This window comes from Salmo salar, chromosome ssa06 (genome assembly GCF_905237065.1).
Source record: "Salmo salar chromosome ssa06, Ssal_v3.1, whole genome shotgun sequence".
Taxonomy (NCBI): domain Eukaryota; kingdom Metazoa; phylum Chordata; class Actinopteri; order Salmoniformes; family Salmonidae; genus Salmo; species Salmo salar.
This window is the reverse complement of record NC_059447.1, coordinates 6,110,001-6,128,735: the sequence shown is the minus strand read 5'-3', so window position 1 is coordinate 6,128,735 and position 18,735 is coordinate 6,110,001. Positions and strand designations below refer to the sequence as shown.

The window sequence follows — 18,735 nt, the reverse complement described above, 5'->3', positions numbered from 1 at the left end:
GGATGCGATTTGGGATGTATACCTATTTTCCTTTGGTTGTAGCTGCTGATGGGTAATTTAAACAAGGAGTGTGTGATCGAGCGAGCGCAAGTGTGTTCTTAAAAAAAAAAAATAAAGTCGAAACATGTTTTTAAATTATTGATTGTACAGTTTTAGGCTAGGGTATGAAAAGCAGACTTTTTTCACAATAAAACTGTTCTTAACGTTATCAAGTTGTATGGTGTCTTCTGTGATAAAAGGTTACATCTTTTTTTTACTAAGCAAGTCAGTTAAGAACAAATTCTTATTTACAATGACGGCCAAACCCTAACCCGGACGACGTGGGGCCAATTGTGCGCCGCCCTATGGACTACCGATCACGGCCGGTTGTGATACAGCCCGAACCAGGGTCTGTAGTGACGCCTATAGCACTGAGATGTGGTGCCTTAGACCGCTGCACCACGCGGGAGCCCGAACCAGGGTCTGTAGTGATATAGCCTCTAGCACTGAGATGTGGTGCCTTAGACCACTGCACCACTCGGGAGCCTGAACCAGGGTCTGTAGTGATATAGCCTCTAGCACTGAGATGTGGTGCCTTGGACCGCTGCGCCACGCGGGAGCCTGAACCAGGGTCTGATGTTCTATTGTAAAGGGATAGTTTAAATTTGACATTAACATGTTTGTTTCTTTACCTTGAAAGCAATCTATGGACAAGGAGTGACTCCAATCCACACTTGTTAAACTAGACATTGCCAACAATAAGTTGTCTCAAAGTCTGACCAAAACTTTGACACAAGGGATGCATTTACACAGGCAGCCCAATTCTAATCTTTTGCCCAATTATTGGCAAAACATCTGATCTCATTGGTCAAAAGACCAATTAGTGGCATCAACGTCTGAATTGGGCTGCCTGTGTAAACAGCCTAAGGCCAGGGTTTGATCAGATAACCCATGGTAACTGACATATACAGCATATCATTGTTTTTGTTTAGGTGGTGGCGGCTGTGTGACTGCTCCACTAACCAGAGGTAGTATTGTTAGTTTATCCTTTGTAGAGAGGTTAGAGGTGCATGTAGAAGTGTCGCCATAACCAAATATTGTTGTGGGTTTTATGAATATCAAGGCAGACACACGGTGAATTTGGATCCTCGATCTCATTGGTGTGATAAGGTCCATGTGGCTAAACAGCAGATTTTTTTATCAATGTTCTGATTGGCCAAAGTGGTCAAGCCTCTGACGGACCTCTGCAGTGCACATACACAGCCTATAGGTCTTCATCCTTCTAGTCACCACCAGAGAGAAGACAGGGAAGAAACCACCATCCCTCTCGGCTGCTATACATATTGATTTGGTTTGTCATTCTATTGTTTTTCATGGAATTTTAGTGGTATTTAAATATAATTTATAAAGAATTTAGCAGAATACATTTTCCAGAAATAGTTTTACCAGCTTCATGTTTTCTAAAATGTAAAAGATGTGAAAAAGCGCCGCTCCTCCGAGCTCCAGCAGCAATACTACCCTGGTAGTAGGCAAGCCAGATTTCAGACACGGCCACTGACTGACTCAAACATGTTATTTACAGATGAAAAATAATTTAATTCAAAATCAACTGATACAGAACAAGACTTATAAAATATTAGAATATCAAAAAGCATCAACACCCTATCAACTTAACAACTCAACATAACTCAACATACCAACATAACTCAACAACTCAACATATCAACAACTCAACATAACTCAACATACCAACATAACTCAACAACTCAACATAACTCAACATACCAACATAACTCAACAACTCAACATAACTCAACAACTCAACATAACTCAACAACTCAACATAACTCAACAAACCAACATAACTCAACAACTCAACATAACTCAACAACTCAACATAACTCAACAACTCAACATAACTCAACAACTCAACATAACTCAACAACTCAACATAACTCAACAACTCAACATAACTCAACAACTCAACATAACTCAACAACTCAACATACCTCAACATATCAACATAACACAACATAACTCAACATATCAACATAACATAACTCAACAACTCAACATACCAACACCCTATCAACATAACATAACTCAACTCAACATATTAACATACCAACATAACATAACTCAACATACCAACATATCAACACCCTATCAACATAACATAACTCAACTCAACATATTAACATATCAACATAACATAACTCAACAACTCAACATATCAACACCCTATCAACATAACATAACTCAACTCAACATATTAACATATCAACACCCTATCAACTTAACATAACTCAACAACTCAACACACCAACATATCAACATAACTCAACATAACTCAACATAACATATCAACATAACTCAACAACTCAACACACCAACATATCAACATAACTCAACATAACTCAACATAACATAACAACATAACTCAACAACTCAACATATCAACACCCTATCAACTCAACATAACTCAACTCAACATATTAACAACAACATATCAACATAACATAACTCAACAACTCAACATATCAACACCCTATCAACATAACATAACTCAACTCAACATATTAACATATCAACATAACATAACTCAACAACTCAACATATCAACACCCTATCAACATAACATAACTCAACTCAACATATTAACATATCAACATAACATAACTCAACATACCAACATATCAACACCCTATCAACATAACATAACTCAACTCAACATATTAACATACCAACATATCAACATAACATAACTCAACAACTCAACATAACTCAACACACCAACAACTCAACATAACTCAACATACCAACATAACTCAACAACTCAACATACCAACAACTCAACATAACTCAACATACCAACACAACTCAACATAACTCAACAACTCAACATACCAACAACTCAACATAACTCAACAACTCAACATACCAACAACTCAACATAACTCAACATATTAACAACTCAACATATCAACATAACTCAACATAACATAACTCAACAACTCAACATATCAACACAACTCAACATACCAACAACTCAACATATCAACACAACTCAACATATCAACACAAGTCAACATATCAACACAACTCAACATATCAACATAACTCAACATACCAACAACTCAACATACCAACATATCAACATAACTCAACATACCAACATATCAACATACCAACATATCAACATAACTCAACATACCAACATATCAACATACCAACATATCAACATAACTCAACATACCAACATATCAACATACCAACATATCAACATAACTCAACATACCAACATATCAACATACCAACATATCAACATAACTCAACATACCAACATATCAACATAACTCAACATACCAACATATCAACATACCAACATATCAACATAACTCAACATACCAACATATCAACATACCAACATATCAACATAACTCAACATACCAACATATCAACATACCAACATATCAACATAACTCAACATACCAACATATCAACATACCAACATATCAACATAACTCAACATACCAACATATCAACATACCAACATATCAACATAACTCAACATACCAACAACTCAACATACCAACATATCAACATAACTCAACATACCAACATATCAACATACCAACATATCAACATAACTCAACATACCAACATAATCAACATACCAACATATCAACATAACTCAACATACCAACATATCAACATACCAACATATCAACATAACTCAACATACCAACATATCAACATACCAACATATCAACATAACTCAACATACCAACATATCAACATAACTCAACATATCAACATAACTCAACATACCAACATAACCAACATATCAACATAACTCAACATACCAACATATCAACATACCAACATATCAACATAACTCAACATACCAACATATCAACATACCAACATATCAACATAACTCAACATACCAACATATCAACATACCAACATATCAACATAACTCAACATACCAACATATCAACATACCAACATATCAACATAACTCAACATATCAACATATCAACATACCAACATATCAACATAACTCAACATATCAACATATCAACATAACTCAACATATCAACATAACTCAACATACCAACATATCAACATAACTCAACATATCAACATATCAACATACCAACATATCAACATAACTCAACATACCAACATATCAACATAACTCAACATATCAACATATCAACATAACTCAACATATCAACATAACTCAACATATCAACATATCAACATAACTCAACATATCAACATATCAACATAACTCAACATATCAACATAACTCAACATATCAACATACCAACATAACTCAACATATCAACATATCAACATACCAACATATCAACATAACTCAACATATCAACATACCAACATAACTCAACATATCAACATAACTCAACATAAAGATCACCTACCTTTATCACAACTAACTAACTAGCACTTAAACCTTTGTTTTATTCATCAAAAAGACAACACACAATATAACAACTCCCTTTATCTCAACTAACTAACACTTAAATCTTCGTCTGGGACAACACCCTATTTCCTACATAGTGCACTACTTTTCATCAGAGCCCTATGGCACCCTATTCCCTACATAGTGCACTACTTTTGACCAGAGCCCTATGGCACCCTATTCCCTACATAGTGCACTACTTTTGACCAGAGCCCTATGGCACCCTATTCCCTACATAGTGCACTACTTTTGACCAGAGCCCTATGGCACCCTATTCCCTACATAGTGCACTACCTTTGACCAGAGCCCTATGGCACCCTATTCCCTACATAGTGCACTACCTTTGACCAGAGCCCTATGGCACCCTATTCCCTACATAGTGCACTACCTTTGACCTGAGTCCTATGGAATAGGGTGGCATTTTGGAAGCAGACCATATCTGATCCCTACAGTTGATGTGGGCTCCTATCCTCTCTCTGAGTCTAGCTAGGACTGATGTTGTCCCTGGTTCACCCCTGCTCTGCTGGACCCAGGTCTCCACGGGGGAGGGGGGGCGCTCTCAGGCACCGACCCAGGCAGGACGGGTACCACGCGGGCAGGCAGCGGCTCCAATCTGGGCCCCCCATGGGGCCTTCCCTGAAGCCATCCTCTACCCCTGACTGGCCACAGTGGATCTGGAGGGGGAGGGGCTGGTTGTTCCTCCTCTACCCAGCACTCCTGCCTGCTGGCTGGGGTCCGGCCGCGACCAGGGCTGCCTCTGGGGCTGGCTCCACCTCGGGGGCTGGGGGTCTGGCCTCTACCTAGCCTGGGGGAGCTGTCCCAGGGAGGCCGGTTGAACAAGGAGGGGGCCTCCATGGGGGGGGGTGGGTGTTGGAAGGAGGGAGGAGGGCGTGCTTCTTCTCTAAGCTGCCCTGACTCTGGCCTGGTGGGTCTCTCCTCTCTCTCCTCCTCGAAATGCACCTATAGGGGAAACAGACGATCTTCACAACTACCTCTGTCCTCTAGCCATCGATCTGTCTGTCTGTCTGTCTGACATCTTATCTACTTCTACAACAAGACTGCATCATAAATGGCACCCTGTTCCCTATATAGTGCACTACTTTTGACCAGAGTCCTATGAGGTTATAGTACTAACCTGTGGTCTAGGTCTGCCTGCTCCCTGTCTCTGTAGACACTGTAACTTCCTGAGGAGAAAGGTCTTGTCCTTCCCCTCCTAACACCACAGAGAGAGAGAGAGAGGAATGGAGGGAGGGAGACAGGAGGAGGAGAGAAATGAAGGATGGATTAGACAGGGAAGAGAGGAAGGGAAGAGAGGGGAGAGAGAGGAAGAGAGGGGAGAGAGAGGAAGAGGGAGGAGAGAGAGGGGAGAGAGAGGAAGAGAGGGAGGGAAGAGAGGGAGGGAAGAGAGGAAGATGGAGGGAAGAGAGAGGGGGGAAGAAGAAGAGAGGAAGAGAGGGAGGAAGGGGAGCGAGGAAGAGAGGTGAGTGTGTGTTTGTGTAGGTGTGTGTGTGCTTCAGTGTATGTGTGTGTAAGAGAGCCTCACGTTGACTATCTGTTCCCGTAGAGACATGATGAGAAGTTTACGACCCTGAGTCACCTTCCACAGGAAGTACATCACCACCCTACAGGAAGAGACATGAGACGTTTACGACCCTGAGTCACCTTCCACAGGAAGTACATCACCACCCTACAGGAAGAGACATGAGACGTTTATGACCCTGAGTCACCTTCCACAGGAAGTACATCACCACCCTACAGGAAGAGACATGATAAGACGTTTACGACCCTCAGTCACCTGCCACAGGAAGTACATCACCACCCTACAGGAAGAGACATGATAAGACGTTTACGACCCTCAGTCCCCTGCCACAGGAAGTACATCACCACCCTACAGGAAGAGACATGATAAGACGTTTACGACCCTCAGTCACCTGCCACAGGAAGTACATCACCACCCTACAGGAAGTAAAGGCACATATTTACATTTTAGTCATTTAGCAGACGTTCTTATTCAGAGCTAGAGTCAGAGAATCCATCTTAACATAACTAGGAGCTAGGCTAGCTATAGCAACCACACTGTCATAGTACATTAACCCTCAATAGAGTAGTTATCAGATAGCTAGGAGCTAGGCTAGCTATAGCAACCACACTGTCATAGTACATTATCCCTCAATAGAGTAGTTATCAGATAGCTAGGAGCTAGGCTAGCTATAGCAACCACACTGTCATAGTACATTATCCCTCAATAGAGTAGTTATCAGATAGCTAGGAGCTAGGCTAGCTATAGCAACCACACTGTCATAGTACATTAACCCTCAATAGAGTAGTTATCAGATAGCTAGGAGCTAGGCTAGCTATAGCAACCACACTGTCATAGTACATTATCCCTCAATAGAGTAGTTATCAGATAGCTAGGAGCTAGGCTAGCTATAGCAACCACACTGTCATTGTCAGTACATTAGTCAGAGCTAGTAGCCTTAGCTTCTGTTCTTTATTTTATGGGGGGATAAGACAGTTACACACACAGTAACATACTGTACCAGGACTGGACATAGGAGAGGTATGTGTGTGTTTATGTGAGTGTATACAGCTACTCACAGTACTATGAGTGTTAGGAGGCAGTAGAAGACTTGACTGTGTAGTATAACGTTGATGATCCATGCCAGCCAGGCAGAGTGGGGTTGAGAGGCCTGAAGGGAGGCTATCCACTGGTCTACAGTCTGCATCACCCAGCCCTGGCCCTGGAATGGACCACACACACCAGAGGGAGGGAGACTGGGGACAGAGACAGGACAGGTAGGGTTAGTGTGTGTCTATCCACTGGTCTACAGACTGTGTGAGAAAGTTACAGATGCACAAATATCATACACCCCCCCACAAAACAAAAATGCTAACCCTGTTATTGTAATGGTGAGTGGTTAACATGTCCTTGTGCGTCTAACTTTCTCACTCATCATTATTCACCATTCATTCAGGTCTATCTGTAATCACGGTAGCATCCACATTAATGTAGAAGTGTTTAGAAACATATTCTATTCTTATTTACAATAAAAGTGACTCCAAAATGACACAATACATTATTTACCATTCATTTCTATTGGGCACCAAATAATCTGAAATACAACCAAAACAAACAGCAAATGTATCCAACAAGTTTATACAGTCACAAGCTTGATGTAGTCATTATGTGCTAGGAATATGGGACCAAATACTAAACTTTAAACTACTTTAATACACATATAAGTGAATTTGTCCCAATACTTTTGGTCCCCTAAAATGGGGGGATTATGTACAAAAAGTGCTGTAATATCTAAATGGGTCACCCAATATGGATGAAAATACCCTCAAATTAGAGCTGATAGTCTGCCCTTTAACCTCATAGTCTGTGTATCATTTCAAAGTGCTGGAGTACAGAGCCAAAACAACAAAACATTTGTCACTGTCCCAATATTTTTGGAGCTCACTGTACTTCCTGTGCTTGGCCCTCCCTATGTTCAACATAATAAATGGCTCCCTATCCTCCAGATGTGTACCAAACTCACTGAAAGTGGCAGTAATAACATGTCTTCTGAAAAAGCCAAACCTTGACCTGAAAAATGAAAATAACTATCAGTCTAATCTCCTGTTCCTGTCAAAAACATTAGAAAAAGCTGTTTCTCAGCAACTCACCGCCTTTCTGAAAACATATAATGTATAAAAAACGTTCCAGTCTGGTTTTAGACCCCATCAGAGAACTAAGACCACACTTATGAAGCTTGTAAATGACCTTTTAATGGCGTCAGACCAAGCCTCTGCGTCTGTCCTTGTGCTCCTAGACCACCACATTGTTTTGGAGAGATTGGAAACCATAAATGGTCTACACGAACAAGTTCTTATCTGTCGGAAAGATATCAGTTCGTCTCAGTGGATGGTTTGTCTTCAGACGTTCGGTGTTCCCCAAGGTTCTGTTCTCGGACCACTATTGTTTTCACTATATATGCTACCTCTTGGTGATGTCATACGGAAACACAGTGTCAACTTTCACTGCTATGTGGATGACGCACAGCTATAGATTTCAATGAAACATGGTGAAGCCCCAAAATTGCCAACCACAAAGCCTGTGTTTCAGACATAAGGAAGTGGATGGCGGCAATTTTGGTACTTTAAATCTTTGACAAAACAGAGGTGCTAGTTCTAGGTCCCAAGAAACAAAGAGATCTTCTGTTTGATCTGACAATGAATCTGGATGGTTGTACACTCGTCTTAAATAAAACTGTGAAGGACCTCGGCGTTACTCTGGACCCCGATCTCTCCTTTGACGAACATATAAAAAAAGTTTTTTTACATCTTTGTTTATTTATCCAAAGATTATGCAGAAAAGCTAATCCATGCTTTTGTCACTTCAAAATTAGACTATTGAAATGCTCTACTCTCCGGCTACCCGGATAAAGAACTAAATAAACGTCATCTAGCGCTAAACACGGCTGCTAGAATCTTGACATATTACATCATATTACACCAATCATATTACACCAGTGCTAGACTCTACACTGGCTTCCTGTTAAGGCTAGGGCTGATTTCAAGGTTTTACTGGTAACCTACAAAGCATTACAGGACTTGCTCCTACCCATCTCTCAGAGTTAGTCCTGTGGTACATCCTGTATCTACATGTACACTACGGTCACAAGACGCAGGACTCCTTATTGTCCCTAGAATCTCTAAGCAAACAGCTGGAAGCAGGGCTTTCTCCTATAGAGCGACATTTTTATGGAATGGTCTGCCTATCCATGTGAGAGATGAAGACTCAATCTCGACCTTTAAGTCTTTACTGAAGACTCATCTCTTCAGTAGGTCCTTTGATTGAGTGTAGTCTGGCCCAGGGGTGTGAAGGTGAACGACAAGGCACTGGAGTGACGAACCATCCTTGCGTTCTCCGCCTGGCCGGCTCCCCTCACTCCACTAAGTTTCTCTGTCTCTGACCCTATTACGGAGGCTGAGTCACTGGCTCGCTCTCACTCTCCCATGCCATCCCTAGGAGGGTGCATCCCGTCATGCCACGCTATACTCCACGTGAGTGGGTTGAGTCACTGACGGGATCTTCCTGTCCAGTTTTGCGCCCTCTGGGACTCCTGCGTTGGGGGAGATCTTCGTGGACTATACTGCCTTACCATCACACAGGACACCAGATCAGACAGGAGAATTACACCAGACAGGACAGACTGACCCTAGCCCCCCGGAACATAGACTATTACAGAATAGATACTGGAGACTGAGACAGGGGAGTCGTGGTTACCCTTGGACGGGGCCAACCAGGTAGGATATAACCCCACCTACTTTGCCAAAGCACAGCCCCCACACCACCAAAGGGATATCAACAGACCACTAACTTACTACCCTGAGACAAGGCCGAGTATACTGCCCTACCAAGCAAAAAGGCAGTAACTGCTCATTTGGTTGAAAAGGAGTTAATGTCATTTTTGTTACATTAAATACATGCTTAATCATGTGGACAAGTATCCTACCTCTATTGTATTGTGTTTTGGAGAAAATGGGGGTCATGTTAGCAGTAACTGCATAAAGTTACTGTGAAACCAAGGTAAATAAAAGCTATTTTTCCACGTTATGAGCAGTTACTGCCTTTTTGCTTGTTAGGCATTGTATGTCTCCCCTCCCGGAGGACCTGGGCCCTAGGACCATGCCTCAGAACTACCTGGCCAGACGACTCCTGCTGGTGGTCATCTATGAACATTTGAACATCTTGAAGAACCATCTGGCCTTCATGGTCATGTACCGTTATAATCTCCACCTGGCACAGCCAGAAGAGGACTGGCCACCCCTCAGAGCCTGGTTCCTCTCTAGGTTTGTTCCTAGGTTCCTGACTTTCTAGGGAGTTTTTCTTAGCCACCATGCTTCTATATCTGCATTGCTTGCTGTTTGGGGTTTCAGGCTGGGTTTCTGTACAGCACTCTGCTGATGTAAAAAGGGCTTTATAAAAAACATTGTATTGATTGTGTGTGTGTGTGTACCTCCAGAGTGTGTATGCCAGCAGGGCCAGAGTCCCCAGGTAACAAGGGAGGAAGAGGAGGGAGATGAAGAGGGTCTGCATCTGACCCACCCTACTCCAGGAGCTGGGAGGATGGCAGCTCCTTATACTGGTCTAGGAGAGAGGTAGGGAGGGAGGAGGGGGAGGGAGGAGGGGGAGAGAGAGTGGTAGCGAGGGATGAAGGGGGAGAGAAGAAGGGAGGGAGTGGGAGAGAGAGGTAGGGAGGGAGGAGGGGGGAGAGAGGGAGGGAGGGGGGGAGAGAGTGGTAGGGAGGGAGGAGGGGGGAAAGAAGGGAGGGAGGGGGAGAGAGAGGGAGGGAGGGAGGAGGGGAGAGAGAGGGAGGGAGGAGAGAAGGAGGGAGGAGGGAGAGAGAGGTAGGGAGGGAGGAGGGGGGAGAGAAGGAGGGAGGGAGGAGGGAGAGAGGGAGGAGGGGGGAGAGAGGTAGGGAGGGAGGAGGGAGTCTGTGTCTATATCTCAAATAGCACCCTAGAATTAAAATGGCACCTTAGAATTAAAATGGCAACTTAGAATTAAAATGGCACCTTAGAATTAAAATGGCACCTTAGAATTAAAATGGCACCTTAGAATTAAAATGGCACCCTAGAATTAAAATGGCACCCTAGAATTAAAATGGCACCTTAGTATTAAAATGGCACCTTAGTATTAAAATGGCACCTTAGTATTACAACGGCACCCTAGTATTCACTATTAGTGCACTACTTTTCACCAGGGCTCTACCTTCTTTAGGTGGAAAATTAGGAAGAGTTTGATGAGCTGAACGACAGGGAGGAGAGGAGAGAAGTACACCCCTATCCTGGAGAGAGAGAGAGAGAGAGAGAGACAGACCGATAGACGGACAGGCAGACAGGCAGGCAGGCAGACAGGCAGACAGACAGACAGACAGACAGACAGACAGGCAGACAGGCAGGCAGGCAGACAGGCAGAGCAACATTAAGACAGTCTTAAGCTAATGATACACTAGCATTTTTTTTGTTGCCAATATTGCCAAGCAATGTTGCCAGCATTGGTTGCTGCAACATTTTTTATGTTGGGGAATTTTTATCAGCTGCGCCACCGAGTGTGCAATTTTAGGACTACTCCAATCAGAGCTCAGATATTGGTCATGTGATCAGTCTGCTATTCTAATATATTTTGAAAAAATAGTTGTACATTTTTTCTCTACAGCAAAAAAAACATCTATTTTGCTGTGAAATGTTTGCCATTCACGCCTCATATGCTGCCTCACTATAATATTGTATCATGATACGTTAATACATACATACTGTGTTCAGTTTGTCATGTTTAACTGACGAAAACGGTGGGCATGCTAATCGAAACCCATGTTAAAACCTCACTGGGGGTGTGGGACGCTATGTTCGTTTTGTTCGATAAAATCCATGTTTATATCCAAAAACCTCAGTTTTGTTCAATAATCCACTGTCTCAAACAACATCCGGTGAAATTGCAGAGCGTGAAACTCAACAAAACAGAAATTCTCATAATAAACATACATAAAAGATACAAATGTTTTTCACCAGCTTAAAGATAAACTTTTTGTTAATCCAACCGCTGTGTCAGATTTCAAAAAGGCTTTACGGCGAAAGCAAACCATGCGATTATCTGAGAACAGCGCCCAGCAGACAAATCATTACAAACAGTCAGCAGCCATGAAGAGGAGTAACAAAAGTCAGAAATAGCGATAAAATGTATCCCTTACCTTTGATGATCTTCATATGGTTGCACTCCGAAGACTCCATGTTACACAATAAATGTTCGTTTTGTTCGATAATGTCCCTCTTTTTGTCCAAAAACCTCAGTTTTGTTGGTGCGTTTTGTTCAGCAATCCATTAGAACAAAGCGCGGTCACAACAGACAGACGAAAAATCAAAAAAGTACAATAAAAGTTCGTAGAAACATGTCAAACGATGTTTAAAATCAATCCTCAGGTTGTTTTTGTCATAAATAATCAATAATATTTCAACCGGACAAAAGCTTCGTCAATAGAAAAGGAGAAACTAGAAAGGTGCGCTCCCGACCGCACGCTGGACTCATGTCTGGAAATGTCCACTGTCCACTCATTGAAAGTGCTGTAGCTCCTTCATTTTTCAGAGTAAAAGCCTGAAACAATGACTAAAGACTGGCCACATGTAGAAGAAGCCATAGAGATCGTGAACTGGGTCCTAAGTCTTTGTATGGTGGATAGGCTTTCAATGGAAAAACAGCCTTTCAAAATACTAGTACTTCCTGGATGGATTTTCCTCAGGTTTTCGCCTGCCATATCAGTTCTGTTATACTCACAGACATTATTTTAACAGTTTTGGAAACTTTAGAGTGTTTTCTAAAATCTATACCAATTGTATGCATATCCTAGCTTCTGGGCCTGAGTAGCAGGCAGTTTACTATGGGCACGCTTTTCATCCAAAATTCCGAATGCTGCCCCCTACCCTAGTGAAGTTAAGTCAATGGGACAAACAGGCTTTTTCACTAGCTAGCCATGTAGATTTTACATTTAGTTTTTTGTTTAAGATAGTTTTAATGTCGAACTTGCTGGCTAGCTAGATGAATACCATGTACACTTCCTATCTTAGAATTATGAAGTAAAAAGTTATTTATTTACTGCTTGTTTGTTAGCTGATGACAGCTGTGGCTGTCAACAGGAATTAACAAGCAATAAGAAACAAGTAAATACATTGATAAATTAAATTATTATTAATGTCCAAGTTGATCATGATTGTTCCAGTGTCTCATAACCGAATCCTTTGCCAGCAACATTGCTCGGCAATATTGTCTAAAAAAATTGCGTATCATCAGCTTTAGGTCTAGACTAGAGGAGAGTCTGGTATAGATATATTAAACTACACAGGAACTGACTGAGAATGTATATAGATATAGGTTACTAGAGAAGCAGAGGATATAGGTTACTAGAGAGGGTATATATATAGGTTACTTGAGGCAGAGAGGGTATAGATATAGGTTACTAGAGAAGCAGAGGGTATATATATATATATATATAGGTTACTAGAGCAGCAGAGAGGGTATAGATATAGGTTACTAGAGAAGCAGAGAGGGTTAGATATAGGTATATTAGAGAGGCAGAGAGGGTATAGATACAGGTTATTAGAGAGGCAGAGACGGTATAGATATAGGTTACTAGAGAAGCAGAGAGGGTATTTTTATTTATATAGGTTACTAGAGCAGCAGAGAGGGTATAGATATAGGTTACTAGAGAAGCAGAGAGGGTATAGATATAGGTTATTAGAGAGGCAGAGAGGGTATAGATATAGGTTACTAGAGAGGCAGAGAGGTTACTATAGGTTACTGTACCAGGCCAGGGTCTGAGCGTTGATCAGATCTAAAACGTTCCTGGCCACGTCAAACTCTGCCGGCTTCACAACACACCTGGCGGCAATCACACTAAAGACAACAACAGGTGTGAGTCCATGATGGAGTTAAATATGGAATTATCTATACAAGGGTATTTTTGTAAATATGCTAAACATGGAATAACCACAGATAGATGGGCATACTTGTAGAAGAGGGGATAGACATTGAGTTGACAAAACATTATGAACAGGATTGAACATTATGAACAGGATTGAAAGAAAGGAAGCACAGTTCTCAGATCAGCGTTCTCCCGTTCCAGTCATACCTTAACATTAGAATGATTCCACAATACTGACGACAGATCAGCTCCTAGAGAGACATTATCAACTATGGCTACAAGTATATTGAGGTGGTTTATTCTAATGCTTCCCCTAATGTAGTCCACTACATTCAGATGTGCACGTTACACATGAAATACACTGAGTGGACAAACACACCTGTTCTTTCCATGACATAGACTGATCAGGTGAATCCAGGTGAAAGATATGATCCCTTATTGATGTCACTAGTTAAATCCACTTCAATCAGTGTAGATGAAGGGGAGGAGACAGGTTAAAGAAGGATTTTTAAGCCTTGAGACAACTGAGACATGGAATATGTGTGCCATTCAGAGGGTGAATGGGCAAGACAAAATATGTAAGTGCCTTTGAACAGGTAGGGTGGCACTCAACAGTTTTTGTGTGTATCAAGAATGGTCCACCACCCAAAGGACATCCAGCCAACTTTACACAAATGTGGGAAGTATTGGAGTCCACATGGGCCACCATCCCTGTGGAACACTTTCAACACCTTGTAGAGTTCATGTCCCTGAGAAATTGAGGCTGTTCTGAGGGAAAAAGAGGGTGCAACTCAATACCAGGAAGGTGTTCTTAATGTTTTGTACACTGAGTGTTTACAGTACTATACTAGCTATAACATTGATGTGCACCACAGTTGGTTTTGAATCACCCATAAAAACGACTACTACCTACTAGTCTGACTGTTGTAGCCATCAATTAACAATCATCCATATTAGCAAACTTATTTCAAACTTCACATTTCTCTAGTATAGGCTACTTATCGTAATGAACGATATCAGCAAAATGACTGTGATAAGTGGTCGTTGTTGATCATTCCAGCTCCAATATAAGTACTGTACTTGTAGAGGTATTCTCCACAGTCTAGTATAGTATAGTAAAGACAGCTGTACTTGTAGAGGTATTCTCCACAGTCTAGTATAGTAAAGACAGCTGTACTTGTAGAGGTATTCTCCACAGTCTAGTATAGTATAGTAAAGACAGCTGTACTTGTAGAGGTATTTTCCACAGTCTAGTATAGTAAAGACAGCTGTACTTGTAGAGGTATTCTCCACAGTCTAGTATAGTATAGTAAAGACAGCTGTACTTGTAGAGGTATTCTCCACAGTATAGTAATATAGTATAGTATAGTATGGACAGCTGTACTTGTAGAGGTATTCTCCACAGTATAGTAATATAGTATAGTAAGGACAGCTGTACTTGTAGAGGTATTCTCCACAGTATAGTACTATAGTATAATATACAGTGAGGGAAAAAAGTATTTGATCCCCTGCTGATTTTGTACATTTGCCCACTGACAAAGAAATGATCAGTCTATAATTTTAATGGTAGGTTTATTTGAACAGTGAGAGACAGAATAACAAAATAATCTATAAAAACACATGTCAAAAAAGTTATAAATTGATTTTCATTTTAATGAGGGAAATAAGTATTTGACTCCCTCTCAATCAGATAGATTTCTGGCTCCCAGGTTTCTTTTATTCAGGTAACGAGCTGAGATTAGGAGCACACTCTTAAAGGGAGTGCTCCTAATCTCAGTTTGTTACCTGTATAAAAGACACCTGTCCACAGAAGCAATCAATCAATCAGATTCCAAACTCTCCACCATGGCCAAGACCAAAGAGCTCTCCAAGGATGTCAGGGACAAGATTGTAGACCTACACAAGGCTGGAATGGGCTACAAGACCATCGCCAAGCAGCTTGGTGAGAAGGTGACAACATTTGGTGCGATTATTCGCAAATGGAAGAAACACAAAAGAACTGTCAATCTCCCTCGACCTGGGGCTCCATGCAAGATCTCACCTCGTGGAGTTGCAATGATCATGAGAACGGTGAGGAATCAGCCCAGAACTACACGGGAGGATCTTGTCAATGATCTCAAGGCAGCTGGGACCATAGTCACCAAGAAAACAATTGGTAACACACTACGCCGTGAAGGACTGAATTCCTGCAGCGCCCGCAAGGTCCCCCTGCTCAAGAAAGCACATACACATGCCCGTCTGAAGTTTGCCAATGAACATCTGAATGATTCAGAGGACAACTGGGTGAAAGTGTTGTGGTCAGATGAGACCAAAATGGAGCTCTTTGGCATCAACTCAACTCGCCGTGTTTGAAGGAGGAGGAATGCTGCCTATGACCCCAAGAACACCATCCCCACCGTCAAACATGGAGGCGGAAACATTATGCTTTGGGGGTGTTTTTCTGCTAAGGGGACAGGACAACTTCACCGCATCAAAGGGACGATGGACGGGGCCATGTACCGTCAAATCTTGGGTGAGAACATCCTTCCCTCAGCCAGGGCATTGAAAATAGATTGTGGATGGGTATTCCAGCATGACAATGACCCAAAACACACGGCCAAGGCAACAAAGGAGTGGCTCAAGAAGAAGCACATTAAGGTCCTGGAGTGGCCTAGCCAGTCTCCAGACCTTAATCCCATAGAAAATCTGTGGAGGGAGCTGAAGGTTCGAGTTGCCAAACATCAGCCTCGAAACCTTAATGACTTGGAGAATATCTGCAAACAGGAGTGGGACAAAATCCCTCCTGAGATGTGTGTAAGAAACGTCTGACCTCTGTGATTGCCAACAAGGGTTTTGCCACAAAGTACCAAGCTATGTATTGCAGAGCGGTCAAATACTTATTTCCCTCATTAAAATGCAAATCATTTTATAACATTTTTGACATGCCTTTTTCTGGATTTTTTTGTTGTTATTCTGTCTCTCACTGTTCAAATAAACCTACTATTAAAATTATAGACTGATCATTTCTTTGTCAGTGGGCAAACGTACAAAATCAGCAGGGGATCAAATACTTTTTTCCCCTCACTGTAGTAAGGACAGCTGTACTTGTAGAGGTATTCTCCACAGTATAGTAATATAGTATACTATAGTAAGGACAGCTGTACTTGTAGAGGTATTCTCCACAGTATAGTAATATAGTATAATATAGTAAGGACAGCTGTAATTGTACAGGTATTCTCCATAGTATAGTACTATAGTATAGTATAGTAAGGACAGCTGTATTTGTAGAGCTATTCTCCACAGTATAGTAATATAGCATAGTAAGGACAGCTGTACTTGTAGAAGTATTTGCCACAGTCTAGTATAGTATAGTATAGTAAGGACAGCTGTACGTGTAGAGGTATTCTCCACAGTACAGTAATATAGTATAGTATAGTAAGGACAGCTGTACTTGAAGAGGTATTCTCCACAGTATAGTAGATTATAGTAAGGACAGCTGTAATTGTAGAGGTATTCTCCACAGTATAGTAATATAGTATAGTAAGGACAGCTGTACTTGTAGAGGTATTCTCCACAGTATAGTAATATAGTATAGTAAGGACAGCTGTACTTGTAGAGGTATTCTCCACAATATAGTAATATAGTATAGTAAGGACAGCTGTACTTGTAGAGGTATTCTCCACAATATAGTAATATAGTATAATATAGTAAGGACATCTGTACTTGTAGAGGTATTCTCCACAGTATAGTAATATAGTATAATATAGTAAGGACATCTGTACTTGTAGAGGTATTCTCCACAGTATAGTAATATAGTATAATATAGTAAGGACAGCTGTACTTGTAGAGGTATTCTCCACAGTATAGTAATATAGTATAATATAGTAAGGACATCTGTACTTGTAGAGGTATTCTCCACAGTATAGTAATATAGTATAATATAGTAAGGACATCTGTACTTGTAGAGGTATTCTCCACAGTATAGTAATATAGTATAATATAGTAAGGACATCTGTACTTGTAGAGGTATTCTCCACAGTATAGTAATATAGTATAATATAGTAAGGACATCTGTACTTGTAGAGGTATTCTCCACAGTATAGTAATATAGTATAATATAGTAAGGACATCTGTACTTGTAGAGGTATTCTCCACAGTATAGTAATATAGTATAATATAGTAAGGACATCTGTACTTGTAGAGGTATTCTCCACAGTATAGTAATATAGTATAATATAGTAAGGACATCTGTACTTGTAGAGGTATTCTCCACAGTATAGTAATATAGTATAATATAGTAAGGACAGCTGTACTTGTAGAGGTATTCTCCACAGTATAGTAATATAGTATAATATAGTAAGGACAGCTGTACTTGTAGAGGTATTCTCCACAGAAGGATCCCAGCAGACAGAAGATGAAGTCCACTATGACCAGCCGGTACACATCCTGACCAACATACGACTCCCAGCACTGTAGGATGGACGGACGGACGGACGGACGCACGCACACACACACGCACACACACACACACAGACAGACACACACACACACACACACACACACACACACAGACACACACCCTGGTCAAAATTAGTGCACTATACAGGGAATAGGGTGCCGTATGTGACTCAGACAATATGTGTGTAGTAGTTCTTACCGGGACGTTGCTGGGGACCAGCGCTAACCAGTAGTAACACAACACTGCTAGGATAGACACCTTCAGCATAGCATTCCTACAGTCACAGAGCAGAGACAATAACATGTCACCTACTACTGAGAGTCTGGGGTGTTACAGTCACAGAGTAGAGACAATAACATGTT

The 18,735-nt window shown here is 41.3% G+C and overlaps 1 protein-coding gene across 4 annotated transcripts in view; it reads right to left on the bottom strand.

The window, feature by feature from the left end:
• Positions 1-4,819: 4,819 nt before the first annotated feature.
• Positions 4,820-18,735, bottom strand: part of LOC106591170 (transmembrane channel-like protein 5) — a 48,070-nt gene continuing 34,154 nt past the window's right edge. For 2 of the 4 annotated variants that reach the window (XM_045719649.1, XM_045719651.1), the window contains 9 exons: positions 18,572-18,647; positions 18,287-18,384; positions 13,818-13,907; positions 11,232-11,307; positions 10,477-10,607; positions 7,070-7,246; positions 6,015-6,093; positions 5,607-5,684; positions 4,820-5,431 (listed from right to left, as the gene is read on the bottom strand). In XM_045719649.1, the coding sequence (XP_045575605.1) occupies positions 4,958-5,431; positions 5,607-5,684; positions 6,015-6,093; positions 7,070-7,246; positions 10,477-10,607; positions 11,232-11,307; positions 13,818-13,907; positions 18,287-18,384; positions 18,572-18,647 (1,279 nt within the window). In that variant the 3' untranslated portion in view covers positions 4,820-4,957. The remainder of the gene's footprint in view (positions 5,432-5,606; positions 5,685-6,014; positions 6,094-7,069; positions 7,247-10,476; positions 10,608-11,231; positions 11,308-13,817; positions 13,908-18,286; positions 18,385-18,571; positions 18,648-18,735) is intronic. The other 2 variants (XM_045719650.1, XM_045719652.1) reach the window with 2 other exon arrangements.